Raw genomic sequence first — 17,036 nt, 5'->3', positions numbered from 1 at the left:
AAAGAGCATTACTTTAAACAGAGCTTCCAGGTTCCCAGTTTGAAAGTGTGTTATTATTATTATTATTATTATTATTATTATTATTATTATTATTATTATTATTATTGTTGCTGCAGCAAACTGAAGCAAGAACAGGCATTTTAATCGCATCCTGTTTTGCAGCAGCAGTGGCAGCAAAAACTATCCTGTCCTATTAGTAGTGTCCTGAGGAGTGTCCCGGGACGGTGAGACACTGTCCTGTACACTGTCCTGTGACTCCCAGACACTGTCCTGTGACTCCATGACTGTCCCGGGACAGTGTCTGACTGTCCCGGGACACTCCTCAGGACACTACTAACAGGACAGGACAGTTTTGGTTTGGTGTGACCTGCAGAGGGCGGAAATACGCCGAGGATGAGTCTACGCTGCCAGAAATAAAGGTGCAGAAGAAGATCACTCGCCTCCTGCTTACAGGAAATGTTGAGTTCATCAGCCTGCTGGCTGCATGTCTGTCTGTGTTGTCTTCATCTAATTAGCCACAACATATCGCTGGTAAGTGTCCGAAGTCACATTCATTGTAGGCAGCATGTTAGCGGTTGTATTAACTTTAGACTATTAAGAAACCCCTCCCTCGTGTAAATGGCTTGTTAGCATTAGCTAGGCTACAATTGGCATGTTAGCTGTGCTCTCAGTTAAAAGACTGATATATTTTCATTATTGACCGTTAACTCATTTTTCAATGCACACTGCTTACTGGCACGATAACAGCAGTTATCGTCGCAGTTTGAGTTGTAAGCATTTGTTTACGTGTTGGTTCATGTTATCGTGTTAGCAGTAAGTTAGTCGAATATGGGCTAAACTTTGGTATTGCCCATCTGACTTGTATAACGCCCAAAGTCGGCGTGAGTGTGCTCTTATGAGTAGTTCCTCAGCTTATTGACCACAGGACGGACGCATACAGTGAGCTGATGTTAGCGCACCACGGACCCAACAACACATTTTCAGTGGTGTAGTCTAATGTAGTGGGTATACTGTACTGTGTGTGTATGGGCCAGAATGGGACTTTTGGGGGTGGGCTGGGTGTCCGGGTGTCCTCCCCCAGGGAAATTTTGAGCGTCAAAGACTTAATTTCCTGCATTTTGATAATTTCCTTATTTTATGCAGCAATTCACAGCTGAAATAGGACACATGACAATTCAAAATATGTAAAAAAAATATGATGGAAAGTATGTTGTTGCGTGTCATTGCGCATTTTTACGAGGGTGTATGGAAATCCTGGAGCTTTCTTAGTGAGTATACTGCGTATACCTGCGTATCACGTAGACTACACCACTGACTTTAATATATTGAGATAACGTTAGACTTCTGTAAGTGTTCACGCAGAGTCCGTTGCCCTTAGGTTAACTCTGCAGTGTATGTGATACTTGTTGGATTATCAAGATATTTGCGAAAAATGTCGGGAAAAAGTGTCGAAAAAGACGACCTAAACGTTGACTTTTATTTTAAATTTGGACCCAGAAAAACTAAAAGTCGCAGGTCGACAGGAAGACAACACAAGGGTTACATAACGTTTTGTGTTGGTTGGTAGTGTAAATGGATGCCCTAAAGACTTGCTTTGCGTTAAACAGCCTGGTTTTTTAATAGACTTTGGTCCTGAGGCTTTCTCATTGGATTCGTAACTTCCGTGCTGCCGACGTGCAGTTCGTTTTTCTCCACGTATGCATCTGTAACGACCTTTGAGTGTTACCTATTTACATTTAGGGCAGGTCCCTACAAAGCGTTGTGCTGGAGCTGAATGGAAGCAGTGTTATTACAAATCTCAGTTCTTAATACCGTGCTCAGAAGAATTAAGGGAACACTTAATAGTCCCAGTATAACAGCAAGTCAGCTAAACTTCAGGGACAGCATCTGTCCATTTAGGAAGCACAAGTGATGGTGAATCAGTTTCACCTGCTTTGGTGCAAATGAAAAAAAGGAATGGTTTTGCACTTTATGCTTCCTAACTAGGGCTGGGTACCGAATTCAATATTTTTAGGCCCCGACCGAATTGCCTCTAAAGCAGAGTTATTGAATAGGTGGTCCATGACCCCTAGGGGGTCCTCAGAGTTAGTGCAGGGGGGACGGCCAAATTCTGTAAAAAAAAAAAAAATAATAATTATGTTTTGGAAGTGTGTTAAATAAAGTAATAAAAAATAAATGAAACATCCACAGAAACTAGGGCATTTCTGTAAATAATCTGTGCTATGTAACATTATTCCAGCATTTATTTTAGGGAAAAAAAAACAGTAAATATAATAAGAAAAAGAGGAATATAAAATGTTAAACCAAATGTTTTCCTCCTGGAAAATAAAACGAATATATAACATTTATGTAAAATCATACACATTTGGGAAAAGGCTTCCGGCTTTTTACATAAAATGAACATCAATGAGCAGCTCTACTGCACTAAGTGAGACTTGCGTTGTTCTGCCACTCGATGGCAGTCATTCCTCATGTTTGGTAAAGGGTTCTCTCTGTCTGTTATGGAAATCCTTCAATCATACTTCTCTCTGCCCGAAGCTATGCTATTACATTAATAGTAAAGGCTGAATGCAATTTTATTTGAAACAATTTGCAATAATGTGTGCTTGTAGTTGTTGTTATGCTGTTGAGATTCCTTCTAGCATATCTGAACCAACCTTTCTTTCAGACGTAGAACTGCAACCACCCTTTACTTTGCTTCCGGTGCAGTTTGTTTTTTACCGACATGAACGACAGTGTTTCTGATTGAGAGAGACTTTATAACCAAAACTAAAATTAAAAAAAACTGCAGTCCCCAGCTGTTTTAAGAAAATGACTGAGACTTTAAAAAAATATATAAAACAATTATTTGTGAGGTGTGTCTTCATTAAGAATCAGGGTTTCCCCCCAGTAAAGTTGTTCAGCCTGGTGGCAAGTGTCTTTTTTTTCCGACGAGGGGCCGGCTGGTGCCAATCCCAGACTGATGGCAGCGTTAATGTAGAGCCCAATACTTTCTGGATAACAGAATCATGGATGGAATCGCTGAATTGAGAATTTAAAAAAGCTATAAGACAGCTTTCATAGAGCCATCATTAAATCAGTGCTAAAAGATAACTGGAGTGGAGATTTATAAATATGACTATGTCTAAGTTTCCAACCGAGTCGCCCCGCTGTGACTGTAGTTAAAAATACACAAAAAAAATCATTTCCAGCTTAGGCCTGGCTAGAGTGCGGGTCGGGCCGCATTATTCTGTCCGAGCCCAACCTGAGCCCGACAGAGTTAAAGTCTTGTTTTTTTCTCATACTAATGACACATGTACGTGTGTTTGTGTGAAAGCTTTCATTAAGCAGCTGTAAGAAGACATTCAGAAATGTCAACAGATGAGGTCATCAGCTCACACGGGGCAACAAGCGCACGTTAACACAGGCACGCACCTACATAATAAGCTTTTTTTAAATTTAAAATGTTCAATGCCTTTATCGTGCTGATGTGACCGAGCCCGACCCGAACCACAAGGCTTGCAATACACTGGGAATAAGTGGGTTTGATAATAACAAAAAATAGAATAACACCGGACTAATTTAAAAGATGGTTAACAGTCGAGTCTCAAAAGTCCACGCATCTATTGGAAGAGTTTTCAAAATGGTCCTTATTTTCAAGTGCATTAAGTGATGATAACATCACTTTGAAACCGTTTAGGCGACCCAGTGTTGGTGTGATGCATTCCATCACTCAGTCTATCACAAGCAAGTTTCGGGACTCGGCAGGTCGATTTTCGTCGCGCACTGAAATGTGCAGTGACCAGTCGCTGTGTTGAAGGTAGGAAAACTAAAACATAAGTGTCTCTTCCACATCTCTAATGGCTGCCATTGTGTTGGTTTCCTGTGTAGGTCCAGAGAGTGGATGCTGCCTTCACGTCCTGCTGGTCTCATCCTCCCATTTCAGCTGAGCCTCAACTCGGAATGTTTGCGTATCTGTGCAAGTTGATGGTGTGTGCACCTGACTGTGCCTATTGGGTGTATGTAAATCCATTCTAGGCCTATGTGAGTGTGTATGTGTGTGTATGTATGTATGTGTATGTGTGTGTCTGTCAATACCCCCCAGCCCACCATGTCCCTGTGTCCCTCAACGCTCCAGCTGACTCCATTGGTGTGTCTTGGCCTCCTCTGTCTGCTGCTGCCCCTCACTGACTCCACAGTATCTAAGAAGGGCCCAACCCAGGTCCCGAACACAACACAAGCTAACTGCTCCGCTGCATGTGAGTATCACAGTGATGGAAGAAGTATTCAGATCCTTAACTTTAGTAAAATTACAAATAATGTCTACTTATTCCTTTATGATGCCCATATTTAATGCTGTCTTTTTTAAAGTGTATCCTTGTATTGCTATAGTTTTTATATTACTATATTTACATTATTCTCTTATATTGTCCATATTTAATGCTGGTCTCTAGACTTTATCCTTGCACTATTGGACCTATTTGCACTACCACCATGACACACACACTCATACTGAATCACAGGGTCAGTTCCTGCCCTGTCACTGCAAGCGTCTCATGCTTATACATCCCTTAGTACATTCATGTGGATTTTTTCTTTTATTTAGCATTTTTTCTTTCATTGTCCATGCTATTCATTTGGATTTGCTTTTTTATCATCCTGTTTGTGATGTCTTTAAGCTACGTCTGTCTGTCTGTCTGTGTGTCTGTCTGTCTGTCGTCCAGGGTTTAATCAGCTAATCGTTTCTGCTGGACTTAACATAAAACATCAGATTTTATAAACTACATGTGTTTTGTGTGCAGAAATCTTAATGTGTAAAGTAACTAAAGCTGTAACAGATGAATGTAGTGGAGTAAAAAGTCCAATATTTCTCTCTGAAATGTAGAAGTAGAAAGTGGCATGAAAAGAAAAGACTCAAGTAAAGTAAAAGTAGGGCTGGGCAAAATATCAATATTATATTGATATTGTGATATGAGACTAGATATCGTCTTAGATTTTGGATATCGTAAATGGCTTAAGTTTTGTCTTTTCCTGGTTTCAAAGGCTGCATTACAGTAAAGTTATGTCGTTTTCTGTTACCAGACTGTTCTAGGTCTTCTATTATTTTTACCTTTACCCACTTAGTCATTATATCTACATTACTGAAGATTATTTATCTAAAATCTCATTGTGAAGATATTTTGTTAAAGCACCAATTGTCACCCCTATAATATCGCCACAATATCGACATTGAGGTGTTAGGACAAGAATATCGCGATATCTGATTTTCTCCATATCCCCCAGCCCTAAGTACAAGTACCTCAACATTTGTACTGAAGTAAAGTTCTGGAGTAAATGTACTTAGTTACATTCCACCACTGGAGTATGAGCCAGGATTCAGACATAAAGGTGTGATGGTCACACAACTGAAAAGAAAAGTCTGAAATGCCTTTACATATATGTAAATACATGTTTATGTACATATGTCTGCTATGCAGAGATGCATCTGGCCATTCATTCAAAAACAAAAGCTAGTAACTTGTTTTAAAAACTGTAGTGATATTTTCAGTATTTCATCTACACTAAAACCCCACCAGAGATACCCATGGTGTCCATTTAGATTCGTAGGGTTCAATAGTAGACTTCCCGTGTGTTTTCCTAACTGCTTTTTTCTTACGCATTTTTTTAGGCTACAACATTTTTTGTCACATACAGCAAACATCTCCTCACTATCTGCTAGCTGCCTGTCCCCTGAACACACTGTAAAAAAACGCGGTCTCTGTAGACAGCCCAGGCTCCACAAACGCCAACAAAAACAAACTGACCAACCTGCACCACCAAACATAAGTCTTCCAGCCAATAACCATCAAGAAGGATTTGGGGGTGGGGGTTGTGGGGTTAGTGCGTGGAAACACAGAAGGGAGGGGGAGGGGACTGGATGAGGAGGAGGGAGGGGCGAGCTAGCCTCCGTTTTGTTTGACATCACCCAACATCACTTAGAGCACCTTTTAACCTTTAATGTAAAACGTCATGAGGTCAAGGAAAGGTGTGAAGGAGAATTCAAAAGGACATAGGAAAAGACATCACGGGAAAATACACCATGGGAAGAAAGGGTCCAGGGAGAAAAAGATCATACTTCCCCTTTTTAACAGTAGATGGTGCTGTTATCTTAAACAAGCACTAGTGAGTCCTGCCGCTGCACTTTTTAGTATGAACACTAGATGTCGCTGCCATTTTCACACATGATTACAACTGGGCTCATTAAATCCACAGTCTCAGCTTTTATGGCGCTTACCCACTGCTAGTACCAGCTCGGCTCGGCCGTGGGGCCCCGTCCTCCTTTTTCCACTGCAGATTTAGTGGCTGGTCGTCATAGCGATGCTGCAGGAAACTGCCGTGACCTAACGCGACACACACACACACAACGTGGAAGGTGTGTTGTTTTTTACTCTCGGCATGTGGCTGTTTGCCAGAAGACACATTTTAGTTTCAAAAGAAGCTGGAGGCAGCAAAAAAAAAAAAACACCGCTGGCTAAACTATTTAAAAATGGCGGGTTTGTTCAGGACCCCCCTGTCTGTCGCTAGCAATGATGACGCAGTGATTAGTGACGATTCTCTCCGACCAATCAGGAGTCTGCAGGTTTTCAGGTCACCTTTTGTTATCGCCTCAGCTCGCTTGGAACCTCGACGGAGGTGATACTAAATAAAGTACCTGTTGGCACTTTTTATCATAATGGAAAAACAAAGGCGAGTAGAGTCGAGCAGGTACCATGTAATGGAAAAACGCCATTAGTTGGACCCAGCTTCAGGACTGTTTGGCCAAGCTCCTGCAGGTCTGCAGGTCTTCATCTGTCTTTCTTTTGTCACGTCTGTTTCCTTAGGCTTTGGTTATGTAAACAGTATAGTATAAATATGTTTTATGATTCATTAATGTTTATTTTTTTCCTTCTCTTTAGTCAATGCTGGAGTTGTTTGTTCCCCGGGGGATAATGGTGATGTCAGTGAAAATGCAACCGAACTGAAAGGGCATTTAAAAGGCAAACAGAAGGACCAGTTTCCCACCAACTCATCTTTGTCCACCAGCCACACCTCCGTCAGCCACGCGTTAAATTCCGGACCCACCAGCAGCACTGGTGCTGCTACGACCGCAGCTACACAACCTGTTGGGAATGTAACCACGACAGCACCACCGTCTGCTGCCACAACAGCTACGTCTACAACACTGATGACTACAAAAACAACAGCAATAACTACACCAACTGCAACCACGACAGCACCACCGTCTGCTGCCACAACAGCTACGTCTACAACACTGATGACTACAAAAACAACAGCAATAACTACACCAACTGCAACCACGACAGCAGCAACGTCTACAACAGCAACGTCTACAATACCGCCAACATCTACAGCAGCAGCCACAGCGCCACCCCCTGCAACATCTGTAAAAGCAAGAACCAGACTTACAACGGCTAACCCAACCGTTGCTATGACTACAACCACCGGTACAAAGATGTCATCAGCCGCCACGCCACATCACGCCCTGAGTACTGGGAAGCCACCAATTCAGACCTCTCTACCCACAGGACCTACTACCATAACCACTACCAGTCCCAGCACACCGACTGGTCACAGCGCGCCTGTCACCCCGGGACCGAGGGTTCCCGTGGTAGACGTGGCGGGGGCTCCTCTGACCAAGCAGCTGGTGGACACGGCGTCCTTGCTGTCCGTCCTGCTCTTCGGCCTGCTCTTCTTCCTGGTCACGGTGGCCGTGTTTGTCACGCAGGCCTACGACAGCTACCGGAGGAAGGACTACACCCAGGTGGACTACCTGATCAACGGCATGTACTCTGACTCTGGGGTGTGAGGGATGGGGAGAGGGAAGGGGGGAGGGGGTAGGAAGAGGTGAAGCACAATGCTTGGAGGTTGTTTTTGTGCTTGGAGTCAGAGACCGGAGTGGAAGACGGACTGGGAGGTAACGCGCTGGTGCTCTGAATTCACGAGGTGAGTTCATGGAAAAGTAGGAGTGGACTAAACTGACCAGCATCTCACTGAACTGACCCTGGAGCAGTCACTGATCTGTTTCCCTCTTAACAGCTTCACTTAGCGCTTTGTTCTTTCTGCTTTTCCTTCTTTAATGGTTTGAATGTGAAGAGTTTGGCTTGTCCCTGCTTTTCCAAATGTTGAACATCATAAATGGAGGTTACGTGGCTGTAACTCCAGTTCTATGCATACGTGCAAAGCCCTTTGTTATTGGCCCACGACGGAATCTCCTCCACAATGCTGGGCAGACCAGCTGTAGTTGGTTCCAGGGCTGCTGGACCAATCGGGATGCTTCCAAGGTGATAACAAGCTCAACAGATGATTTTTCATGTTCCAAATGTCTGGCTGAAAAAAAATATGAATTCGGACACCAACTATATCGGAGACTTAACTTTCATTTTCTAGTAATTAACTAATAACTTATTTCACATAAAAGTGACTGAAAATGTTAAATAAATAACCAGCAAATTGATTTAAGACTTGTCAGTCAACCTCGACCCTACTGGAACAGGCACTTCAATTAGCTCGTCTAAAACCCATCCCACTGGGAATGAACCAAGATGCGTATTGGGGCTGCAACTACCGATTTATTTTCATTGGCGATTAATGTGTGGATTATTACCTGGATGGATTAGTTGTTTGGTCTCTAAAATGTGAAAAATGTGGATCAGTGTTTCCCAAAGCCCAAGATGTTGTCCTGAAATGTCTCGTTTTGTCCACAACTCAAAGATCTTCAGTTTACTGTCACAGAGAGAAGAAACTAGAACATATTCACATTTAACGAGCTGACATCACACAAGTTGACCTGTTGTCATAAAAAAATGACTCTAACTGATTAATCGATTATCAAAATAGTTGGAGAATAAGTGAATAGCTGAAAACTAATTGATTAATGGATTAATCTTTGCAGCTCTAATGCGTGTCATGAAACACTCCCACATACTGTGTGTGCAAAATAACATCAACAGGGCTGGGCGATAATTCAATATCATAAACTTTGAGTCATGTCGTTTCATGAGCATGTGATCATATTGTGTTAGTTTGTCAAAATTTGAGATTTGAGAACTAAATTCACTTAAAAACAAAATGGGTTTCTTGGGGGTTTGTTTTACACACTTGAATAATTTAGTTTGATGTCACACATTGACATCCACTTGAACATTTTCTTTAAACTTTTTCTACATGGGAAAGTATTATATATTAATATAGTGATTGGAAATATCGCCAGATGATGCTAGTTTAAAGCTAACTCGACAAAAACCTGGACCCCAAAGTCACTGTTAATAATTTCAGAACTCATTCCACTTCAGTTTAAAAATATCAACATTTAGCTTTGGGAAATTTCGGGGGGTTAAGTGCTCATAGTCACATGTGTACTGGTGTATTCCGGTTTATAATAGTCTTACCTTACTGTTATAGTTTTGGCCATCATTTCTATGAGAAATAGTAATATTGTACTTATAAAGTAAATTGGTGAGCTCTGGAAACCCGGCCTCACCCCCTGAAAGCTGCAGTGGTCTAACCTCTCACCTTGCTGCAGTGATGTAGACGTGTCTGGACGCTGTGACATCACTGTTGCCTGTGGTTACAAGCAAACCCGAGCATTCAGATGATCACCCAGGTCGGCGCAAAACAAACCTTTTTTGTTTTTCCTGTGCAACGAGAGATTATTAGCACAGTCAGGATGTCTGCACGGAGAAGAACAAAAGTCTCCAGCAACGCTTGTAGGATAAACAATAACTTAATTGCAAGACCATCCCGTTTCAGCTTGTGGGCTTCAACAAATATTAACATTTCAGGTGTGCTCACTTTTAGTTTGAGCTCCGAATAAAGTGGTTTAGATGGCTTTTCTACAACCTGTCTGTCTGACTTTGGTGAGTCAATTGTGATTATAAGTGATAGAAACGATGGCAAAAACTACAAAAGTAAGATGCAAGTTGTCATGCACGGTTTTACAGTTGAATAATCCCTGGAGCCTGCTGAGATAGCAGACCATTCAGTAACAGCAGTGTGCCATGAAAACCTGAACTCTGACCTGAGTGACTCCACAGCATAGGGAGCTTGGCCTAATCAATATTAAATAACCATGTGGAAAAACGTTCCCATGGTTCCACAGAGGTAGTAGAGTTTTCTCAGAAGATGTTTCCATCGCTCTGCATTAAGTTACCCCAGATGTGGCCTGCTGAGTCGTGGCCAAAGTATATCCTGTGTTCTGTCTGGTTTAGTCAGTAGGCCAGGGAGGGACCACCGAGTCATCTTAGGCAAGTCATCAGGTTGAGGATTTTCTCTCTTGTTAACGTTGGTCTATATCAGCGACTTTTAATTCCCGGGATTGTTCAGGTCCCGCCGGAAATTCCACCAGATGTCTCTCTTTTCTGATGTCCGTCCCCTTCCTCTGTCTTTGTGTCGGCGTTCTAACCTCTGGTGGATTTGTGAGGACTATGGTTAACTGCTCCTCAGATCTCTGCAGGGTAAATCCAGACAGCTAGCTAGACTATCTGTCCAATCTGAGTTTTCTGTTGCACGACTAAAACTACTTTTGAACGTACACATGTTCCACCAAAACAAGTTCCTCCCTGAGATTATTTAGCAGAGGCACCGTGGCTCCGTCCAGCGCTTAGCGCCGCCCAAGACGACTGTGATTGGTTCAAAGAAATGCCTATGAACCAGAGCACGTTTTTCTCCCATCCAGGAATGCTCTGTGGACTAGCCAGACCTTCCGCCGCAGCACTGTGGGCGAAGGTCTGGCAATGCGGGACTAGTTAGTGTTGGTACGTTGGCTCAGTGTTGTTGAGCCGTGTGCACGTTGTCAGCAGCAGAGGCTCTGTTCTGTTTGTTTGGATGTCAGAAATATTAAAACACTCTGCCTCGTTCCATTCACACTGAGAGTTAATTAAATCAATCCTGGTTACATTCAGATTACTCTCCTTTCAGGAACTTGATCAATGATTTCAAAGATGTGACCTGAGGCGGAACAGCTGTAAGGTCCTACTCCTGCCAATTGAAAAGCAGCTGTGCCCCCCCACGCCCTGATGATGTGGTTACATACACAAACATTGAGGTTGGAATTGGACTGGTGGAAATAAACATGCATCACTTATGAGGAAAGCTCTGGAGATGACCAATTACAGACAACAATTAACCTTTGTTTATCCACGTGACTGACTGACGATGGGATGTGCAGCGCTTTTTGTGTGGCATTTCCTAATTGCTGCTGTTCTGGTTTGTTTAAAACATCTCTTCATTTCACTACTTGAAACACATTCAGACATTTTGGGAAGTCAGTTTGTGTGCAGTAAAACTAAATTACAGTACATGAGAAAAAGCCATGAGTTCCTAATTTATATGGTTACAGAAGCTAAGTATCAATAATAGTAATAGATGGCGTGACTCTTATTGCTTAGGCGTTTGGCTCGGCATGAACTGAGACTTTTGTTGCCCGACGCTCCTAAATCCTGCTATCACTTTACTGTCAACACTAAGGTGTAACGTAAAGGTTAAAACATGTCTGAAGTCCTATTCGTCATCTAAATGAGCACGTGAATCTGCCATGTCTGTAATTTGAGCAACATTTTCACTGCAAATTGCCTACCATGTTTCGCCAAACCCAGAGGTTATGTAATAATAATAGCTGGCATCTCTCTGATTCGGCGTCATATTGGCTGTGTTGGCATTGACTGAGCCTTGACATCACATGTGGGGGAAAGTCTCAGTGAATTCCAGTAAAATACACACTTCATTTATCCCCACGAAACGCAGACCTGGGGCGGTGATTTTGAAATCCCACGAGGTCCCCTGGTACTACTAGTCCCACATGAATAGGGCTTTAAGCACATTTCTATATCAGGGTTCCCCCCACTAGTTTCTGTGATAACAGAATCATGGAGGGAATCGTGAAATTAAGAATTTAAAAAGGCTATGACAGATTCCATAGGGCACTACATTAGGTCAGTGCTAACAGCTAACTGGAGATTTGAAAATATGTTTCCAATTGACTGTAGTTTAAAAAAAATCTTAAATACATTAAAAATGATTATATTATAATAATGCCTGGTTGGGTGCAACTTAGGCCTGGTGGGAAACCCTGTACATGTATTACAGACAGATGTGGTAATAGCCTACATGTAGCTTAGCACAAGGACTGGAGGCTAGGCTAACACTTAGCTAAACCCACCCTGGGCCTGTCTGTCTCTACTGGAGAGATCTGTACAAGATGAGATGAACTCGTCCAGATCCCTCATCGAACTGTGGCTAACGGCTATTTCCCAAATGTTTCTTTTGGGTTTCAAAGTCTTATGATTTCACTTCATTCCATTAGCTTTCTTTGATGCCGATGACATTTCTGCTGTTTTTCCATGTTTCGTGTTTTTGCACATTTTCTGCAGTGACTCATGGGAATGGGGCCATGCTAGTTTATTTCGATACATTTTATATTTCTTTATTTCTCATGGACGGTGAATGTATTTTTGAATGCTCAGCTATTTTGCAAACTTGTGGGTTGTATTTGGTCCATAATTCTTCATTCTTCATATAGCTTCATAAGTTCCTCGCTGTACATTTCCTCATGTTTTTGTTTAGACGTGTAATATTTCACTGATGAACATGGATCAGAAGCTGTTCATCCTCTTAGTTTTAATACAATTTGGAGACTCATCATTCCTAGAAATATTGCATTCAGCAAAGAAAAAGAAACTCACAATTATGACTTCCATATAATATTTTGTGACTTACTTATGGATGCACCAATCCAACGTTTTCACTCCCGATACCTGAGCTTTGGGTACCGATCAGAGTCACTTTCACACCGATCTGATCTAACAAATAATTAACAAGTTTTAGTTTATTTCAATCACATAGATACACAACATCACACACATAACATAAATGATGATAAACATAAACTGTCACCTTTATTCATACGGTGTCATCTTAACTCGTTTATAATCAATACTGACCCAAAAGGTTGAAGCATTTGCTTATTACACTGACCCTTTTTACATTCTATTTTATTTATATTTTGTTCTAAGGTCCCTCAGAATCTTAACACTTAAGTGTATTATTAATTTCTGTATATTATATACATATAACATATTAAAACACATTACGTGCAGAAGATATGAAATAAAACAAAAGAAAAATACATCCCCGTTCATATACACGTTGCCTTACTTTTATATTTTTGTTTGGCATCTTTTTAGTATTTTCTTTTGAAATCTTTGTAGCGTGTTACACAAGTCTGACGGTGTAAGAAGTGACATAAAGCTGTCCTCACTTTGTAAAACTAAATATAACAAATACATGGATACACATTTACAGAAGTGGTAATTATTAAAATGATGAACAATAAAGAATAGATCGGCCCCATTGTCACCTGATCCAGCTGTTAATATCGGCCTGATATCCGTATTAGATCGGTGCATCCTCATAATTAACTGACGTGATCATAATTATGGAATTTCTCATAATGCGAACGTTCCCATTGTTTTTCCATAATGAGTGAAATACTCTGATTCATAAGATAGATTGCTGTTAGAATCTCAGTTCTGAGTCCCAATTCACAACTATGGGTGTGGTAGTTCTACATGTGAATGCACAGATAACTGTCTACAGTTTGAATTACATTTGACAAAGTGATGAACACATGCTGAACAATATATGATATTGAGGATTATGGACAGAAGTTGTTCTCGGTGTGTTGAGATGCTACAGACTGAATTACTGTTGCCTTTTTCTCTCTTCTGGACCAGTTTGTATTCCTTTTCTTCCTCGGGGTTCATGCTTGATGGACAATTGCCAAATAATCACTGAAGCACATTATTAAGATAGAGCCAAGGGAAACATAAAGCCATTATCAATATGTGACTGAGTGAAGGAGGAAGATCTATGGGTGATCTAGCTCACACAGCAGAAGAGGTTTTCAAATTAAAACTAATGTTTGTGCCATAAACTATGTCTGTATTATATAAAATGCGTTAGGTTTGACCCTAATCTTTTTTCTTTCTTTTTTTTGTATCGGCCCTGCAAACTTTGTTAATTTTCCATGTCTTTAATGTTGATGTCATGCCATAACTGATGCTTATTTTTTGTTAAAAGAAACTCAACAGTTTTTGAAAAATATCTGGTTTTAGAAATGCAGGGACCATTTCCATTTGTTTACCAGAGCAGCGGTATGGAAGCAGAGAGCGGCTGTGTTGTCGTTGATGTTCAATCCCGGTATCTCGGTAACAAGGTCGTGATTCCAATAACTGGAGAAAAAAGTCGGTAACACTTTACTTGAAGCTATCCACATAAGAGACACATGACACTGTCATGAACACATGACACAGTCATGACACATGAACCCTAACTTTAACCATAACTTGGCATGACAAAAACTGAATGAAACTAAAAGAAGCGTTATGGCATAAACAGTTATGACTTGTTTATGTTTATGACGCGTTCATGACAGTGTCATGTCACTCTTATGTAGATGCCTTCAAGTAAAGTATAACCAAAAAGTCTGTATCCCCTTGCATCCAGAACTAGATATGTGATGATTTAAACCCTTTTTGTTTTCTCATGAAAATCTAACATTTATTCCTTTACCTCAAGAAAACCTCTTTATTCTGTTACTTTGAGAAGACGGGGATATTTATTTCAGTTATCAAAAAAAGACCCTTTGGTTTCTCTTTCCCCATTATGAGATATTTCTCACGTTATATTCAGACATTGAAAATCAGGCCGCTCTCAGCTTCCATACTTGAGTCTTATTTTCTCATGATCACTGACTCATTTTGTTTTCTCGTCATCACAAAATAATTATTTCATGATGTCGACATAACCCCAACCATCTTCAAATCATTAGATAAAAACATTCACGATTCAGACATTAGGTAATCACTGCCTTTTGTCTGGTATTTAGAGATAATTCACACAGTTCACTAATGATTAGGAGAAACCACTGGGGTTATCCTGAGATCACAAAAAATGATGCAGCGATCATTGGAAACCAAATGGAAGGCTTCTCTAGCCTTCTGTAAGATTGACTAGAGCTCTGATGATGTCGTAGTACGTCCGTGAAGCATTTTCAAAATTGGATGATTTTTTTATTTTTTTTTTTTAATACTGTAATTTAGAGTTTCTGATGTCAATAATTCCAAAGTGAGCTGTTGAAGGTCATGGAAGCGAGCCTGACAGATTGTGTTCAGCAGTAACTGATGTGCAGAATGACCAGAGAAGACACCTTGCGTGTGCCAACTCAACATTGTACGAATGCACTTTAAAAAGACATTTTTACTTGCAGAAAATAAATAATAATAATAAAAAAGAAATTGATCTTTGCTGGTGTTTGAGTCAAAAGCTGTGTTGGAAACCGTTCCCTCATTCACTCCTTCAGTATTCCCTCTATGGTGTTTCTTAAATAGTGAACTATATTGGGACGGACCAAACCAGATTTCAGACATTCACTGAAAACATTGTTGTGTCAGTAGATGAGCCGGTTATATATGTGACTGAGGCATCATGTAAACAAACCGAAACAAAAAGACTTCTAATACGTCCGTGAAACAAACCGAGGAAGCAGGAGAATAGTAAAGGTTGTATATTATATATGTTGCATGTTACATTTCCACTATTTAGAAACCAAAGCCCGCTCCATTTTTCCTTTTCAGTTTCCGCGGGGCCTTGTGCTTCTTCTCCAACACGACCGCGTTGCATTGTGGTATACGGGAGTAAAATGCAGAGTACACCACGCCAACGTTCAGCCCCGACAAAGCGTAGCGACAAGGTTTTTTAAACTGAAAAGGGGGTGCGTTGAACACCCTCTTGTGTGCGCAAACGCTCTGCCTTTTTCTCCCGAGTTCACAGACACGTCTCTGCTGATTGGGTATCACCTGTGACCCAGCCAATGAACGAGAGACACCCCCACCAAACCAGAGAAAACATGACTCTCACACCGTTCCGAGGAAATGTCGTTCAACCCGGAAACCGTAGCGAAACGGTGCACACCATTTTGAGATTGAACGTGCCCCGTATGTACACGCAAATAAGCTGTGCATTTTGGGTATTTCATAGTGGTCTATATAGTGAATGAAATTAACCGCTGAGAATTCGAACACCACTACAAAATGGCGACCACACCTTTAAAAAGTTCGGCCCGACAAGGCCCGAGCCCGACAAGTACATTTTGATTGACAGCTTTTTAAACACACAGTCCACACAGCTCTTTTGCCTTTTGTCAAGAATGAGTCATTTATACATTTTTTAACATAAGTTATTCATGACTAACGGAGGCTATAGGCCACTTGGAAGTTGGAACAAAGAAATAAAATAAGTCTTCCAGAGGCCAGCCTCCGTTTCACCTCCTCAGCATCCATTTACACTCTAATCATCACCTGACCGCTCATTTACCGCGCAACCCGGAGCGCAAGCCCCAGCCCGGCCCGAGCCCGTGTTAAATGATAGAAATTAAGGTTCGGGCAAAGATCTTCAGCTCTAGACCACACTATGTAGTGCACTGTTTCTGTGAATGGTTTCTAACACAAATAATCAATGTTGCCTAATCTTCTGTTTAATTCCACATGAAGAGAGTCTTCAGTGATCAGAGCGCTGCCAGATGTAGCCAGCGGTTCACTTTGGCTCCCTCAGAGAGCCAGCTCTTCGATCTGCACTCCACATTTCTCGCCGCTCCATCTTCGCCTCGGGGACACACAACAAATTCCACTTGGCTACTGTAAAAAGTAAAATATTTAATTGCTGTGGTTTTCTAAGCCGTTGTTATTAATCAGATGGCAAACTGCCCGCTAGTAAAGTTCCCATGCGTGTTAAACACTGGTTCCTGCAGAAGGTCTGGCAGGAGAGGTGTTTCTTTTCCAAACTTACCTCAGTGATTGTTCCAATACCCGCTGTCGATTAACAATGTTCCTAGTTGGATTCCAAATGCTCTAAGATCTGAGCCATTTTTTCAAATCTTTGGTTCGCCTGGTTTTCTTGTGTGTAAATGTTTGTGTGATCTCAACCCTGTGATGCACAATCAAGTTATAGACTTCATTCTTTTC

At 41.3% G+C, this 17,036-nt stretch overlaps 1 protein-coding gene across 1 annotated transcript; it reads left to right on the top strand.

The window, feature by feature from the left end:
• The first annotated feature begins 406 nt into the window (after positions 1–406).
• Positions 407–15,320, top strand: c8h11orf24 (chromosome 8 C11orf24 homolog). Its single transcript, XM_078257929.1, has 3 exons — positions 407–531; positions 3,871–4,238; positions 6,915–15,320. Exons 2-3 carry the CDS (start codon positions 4,034–4,036, stop codon positions 7,823–7,825), a joined length of 1,116 nt encoding a protein of 371 aa, XP_078114055.1. The 5' UTR covers positions 407–531; positions 3,871–4,033; the 3' UTR covers positions 7,826–15,320.
• The last annotated feature ends 1,716 nt before the right edge of the window (positions 15,321–17,036 follow it).

The sequence above is a fragment of the Sander vitreus genome, chromosome 8 (genome assembly GCF_031162955.1).
Source record: "Sander vitreus isolate 19-12246 chromosome 8, sanVit1, whole genome shotgun sequence".
In the NCBI taxonomy this organism is placed as follows: Eukaryota; Metazoa; Chordata; class Actinopteri; order Perciformes; family Percidae; genus Sander; species Sander vitreus.
This window is presented reverse-complemented; position numbering and strand designations above follow the sequence as displayed.

What these genes read in the sequence shown, in the direction of transcription:
- c8h11orf24 (XM_078257929.1), top strand. Translation starts at nt 4,034, where the DNA reads ATGTGTGTGTATGTATGTATGTGTATGTGTGTGTCTGTCAATACCCCC. An exon ending in AGCTAACTGCTCCGCTGCAT is followed by an intron (nt 4,239 to 6,914) that starts GTGAGTATCACA and finishes CCTTCTCTTTAG; the next exon opens with TCAATGCTGGAGTTGTTTGT.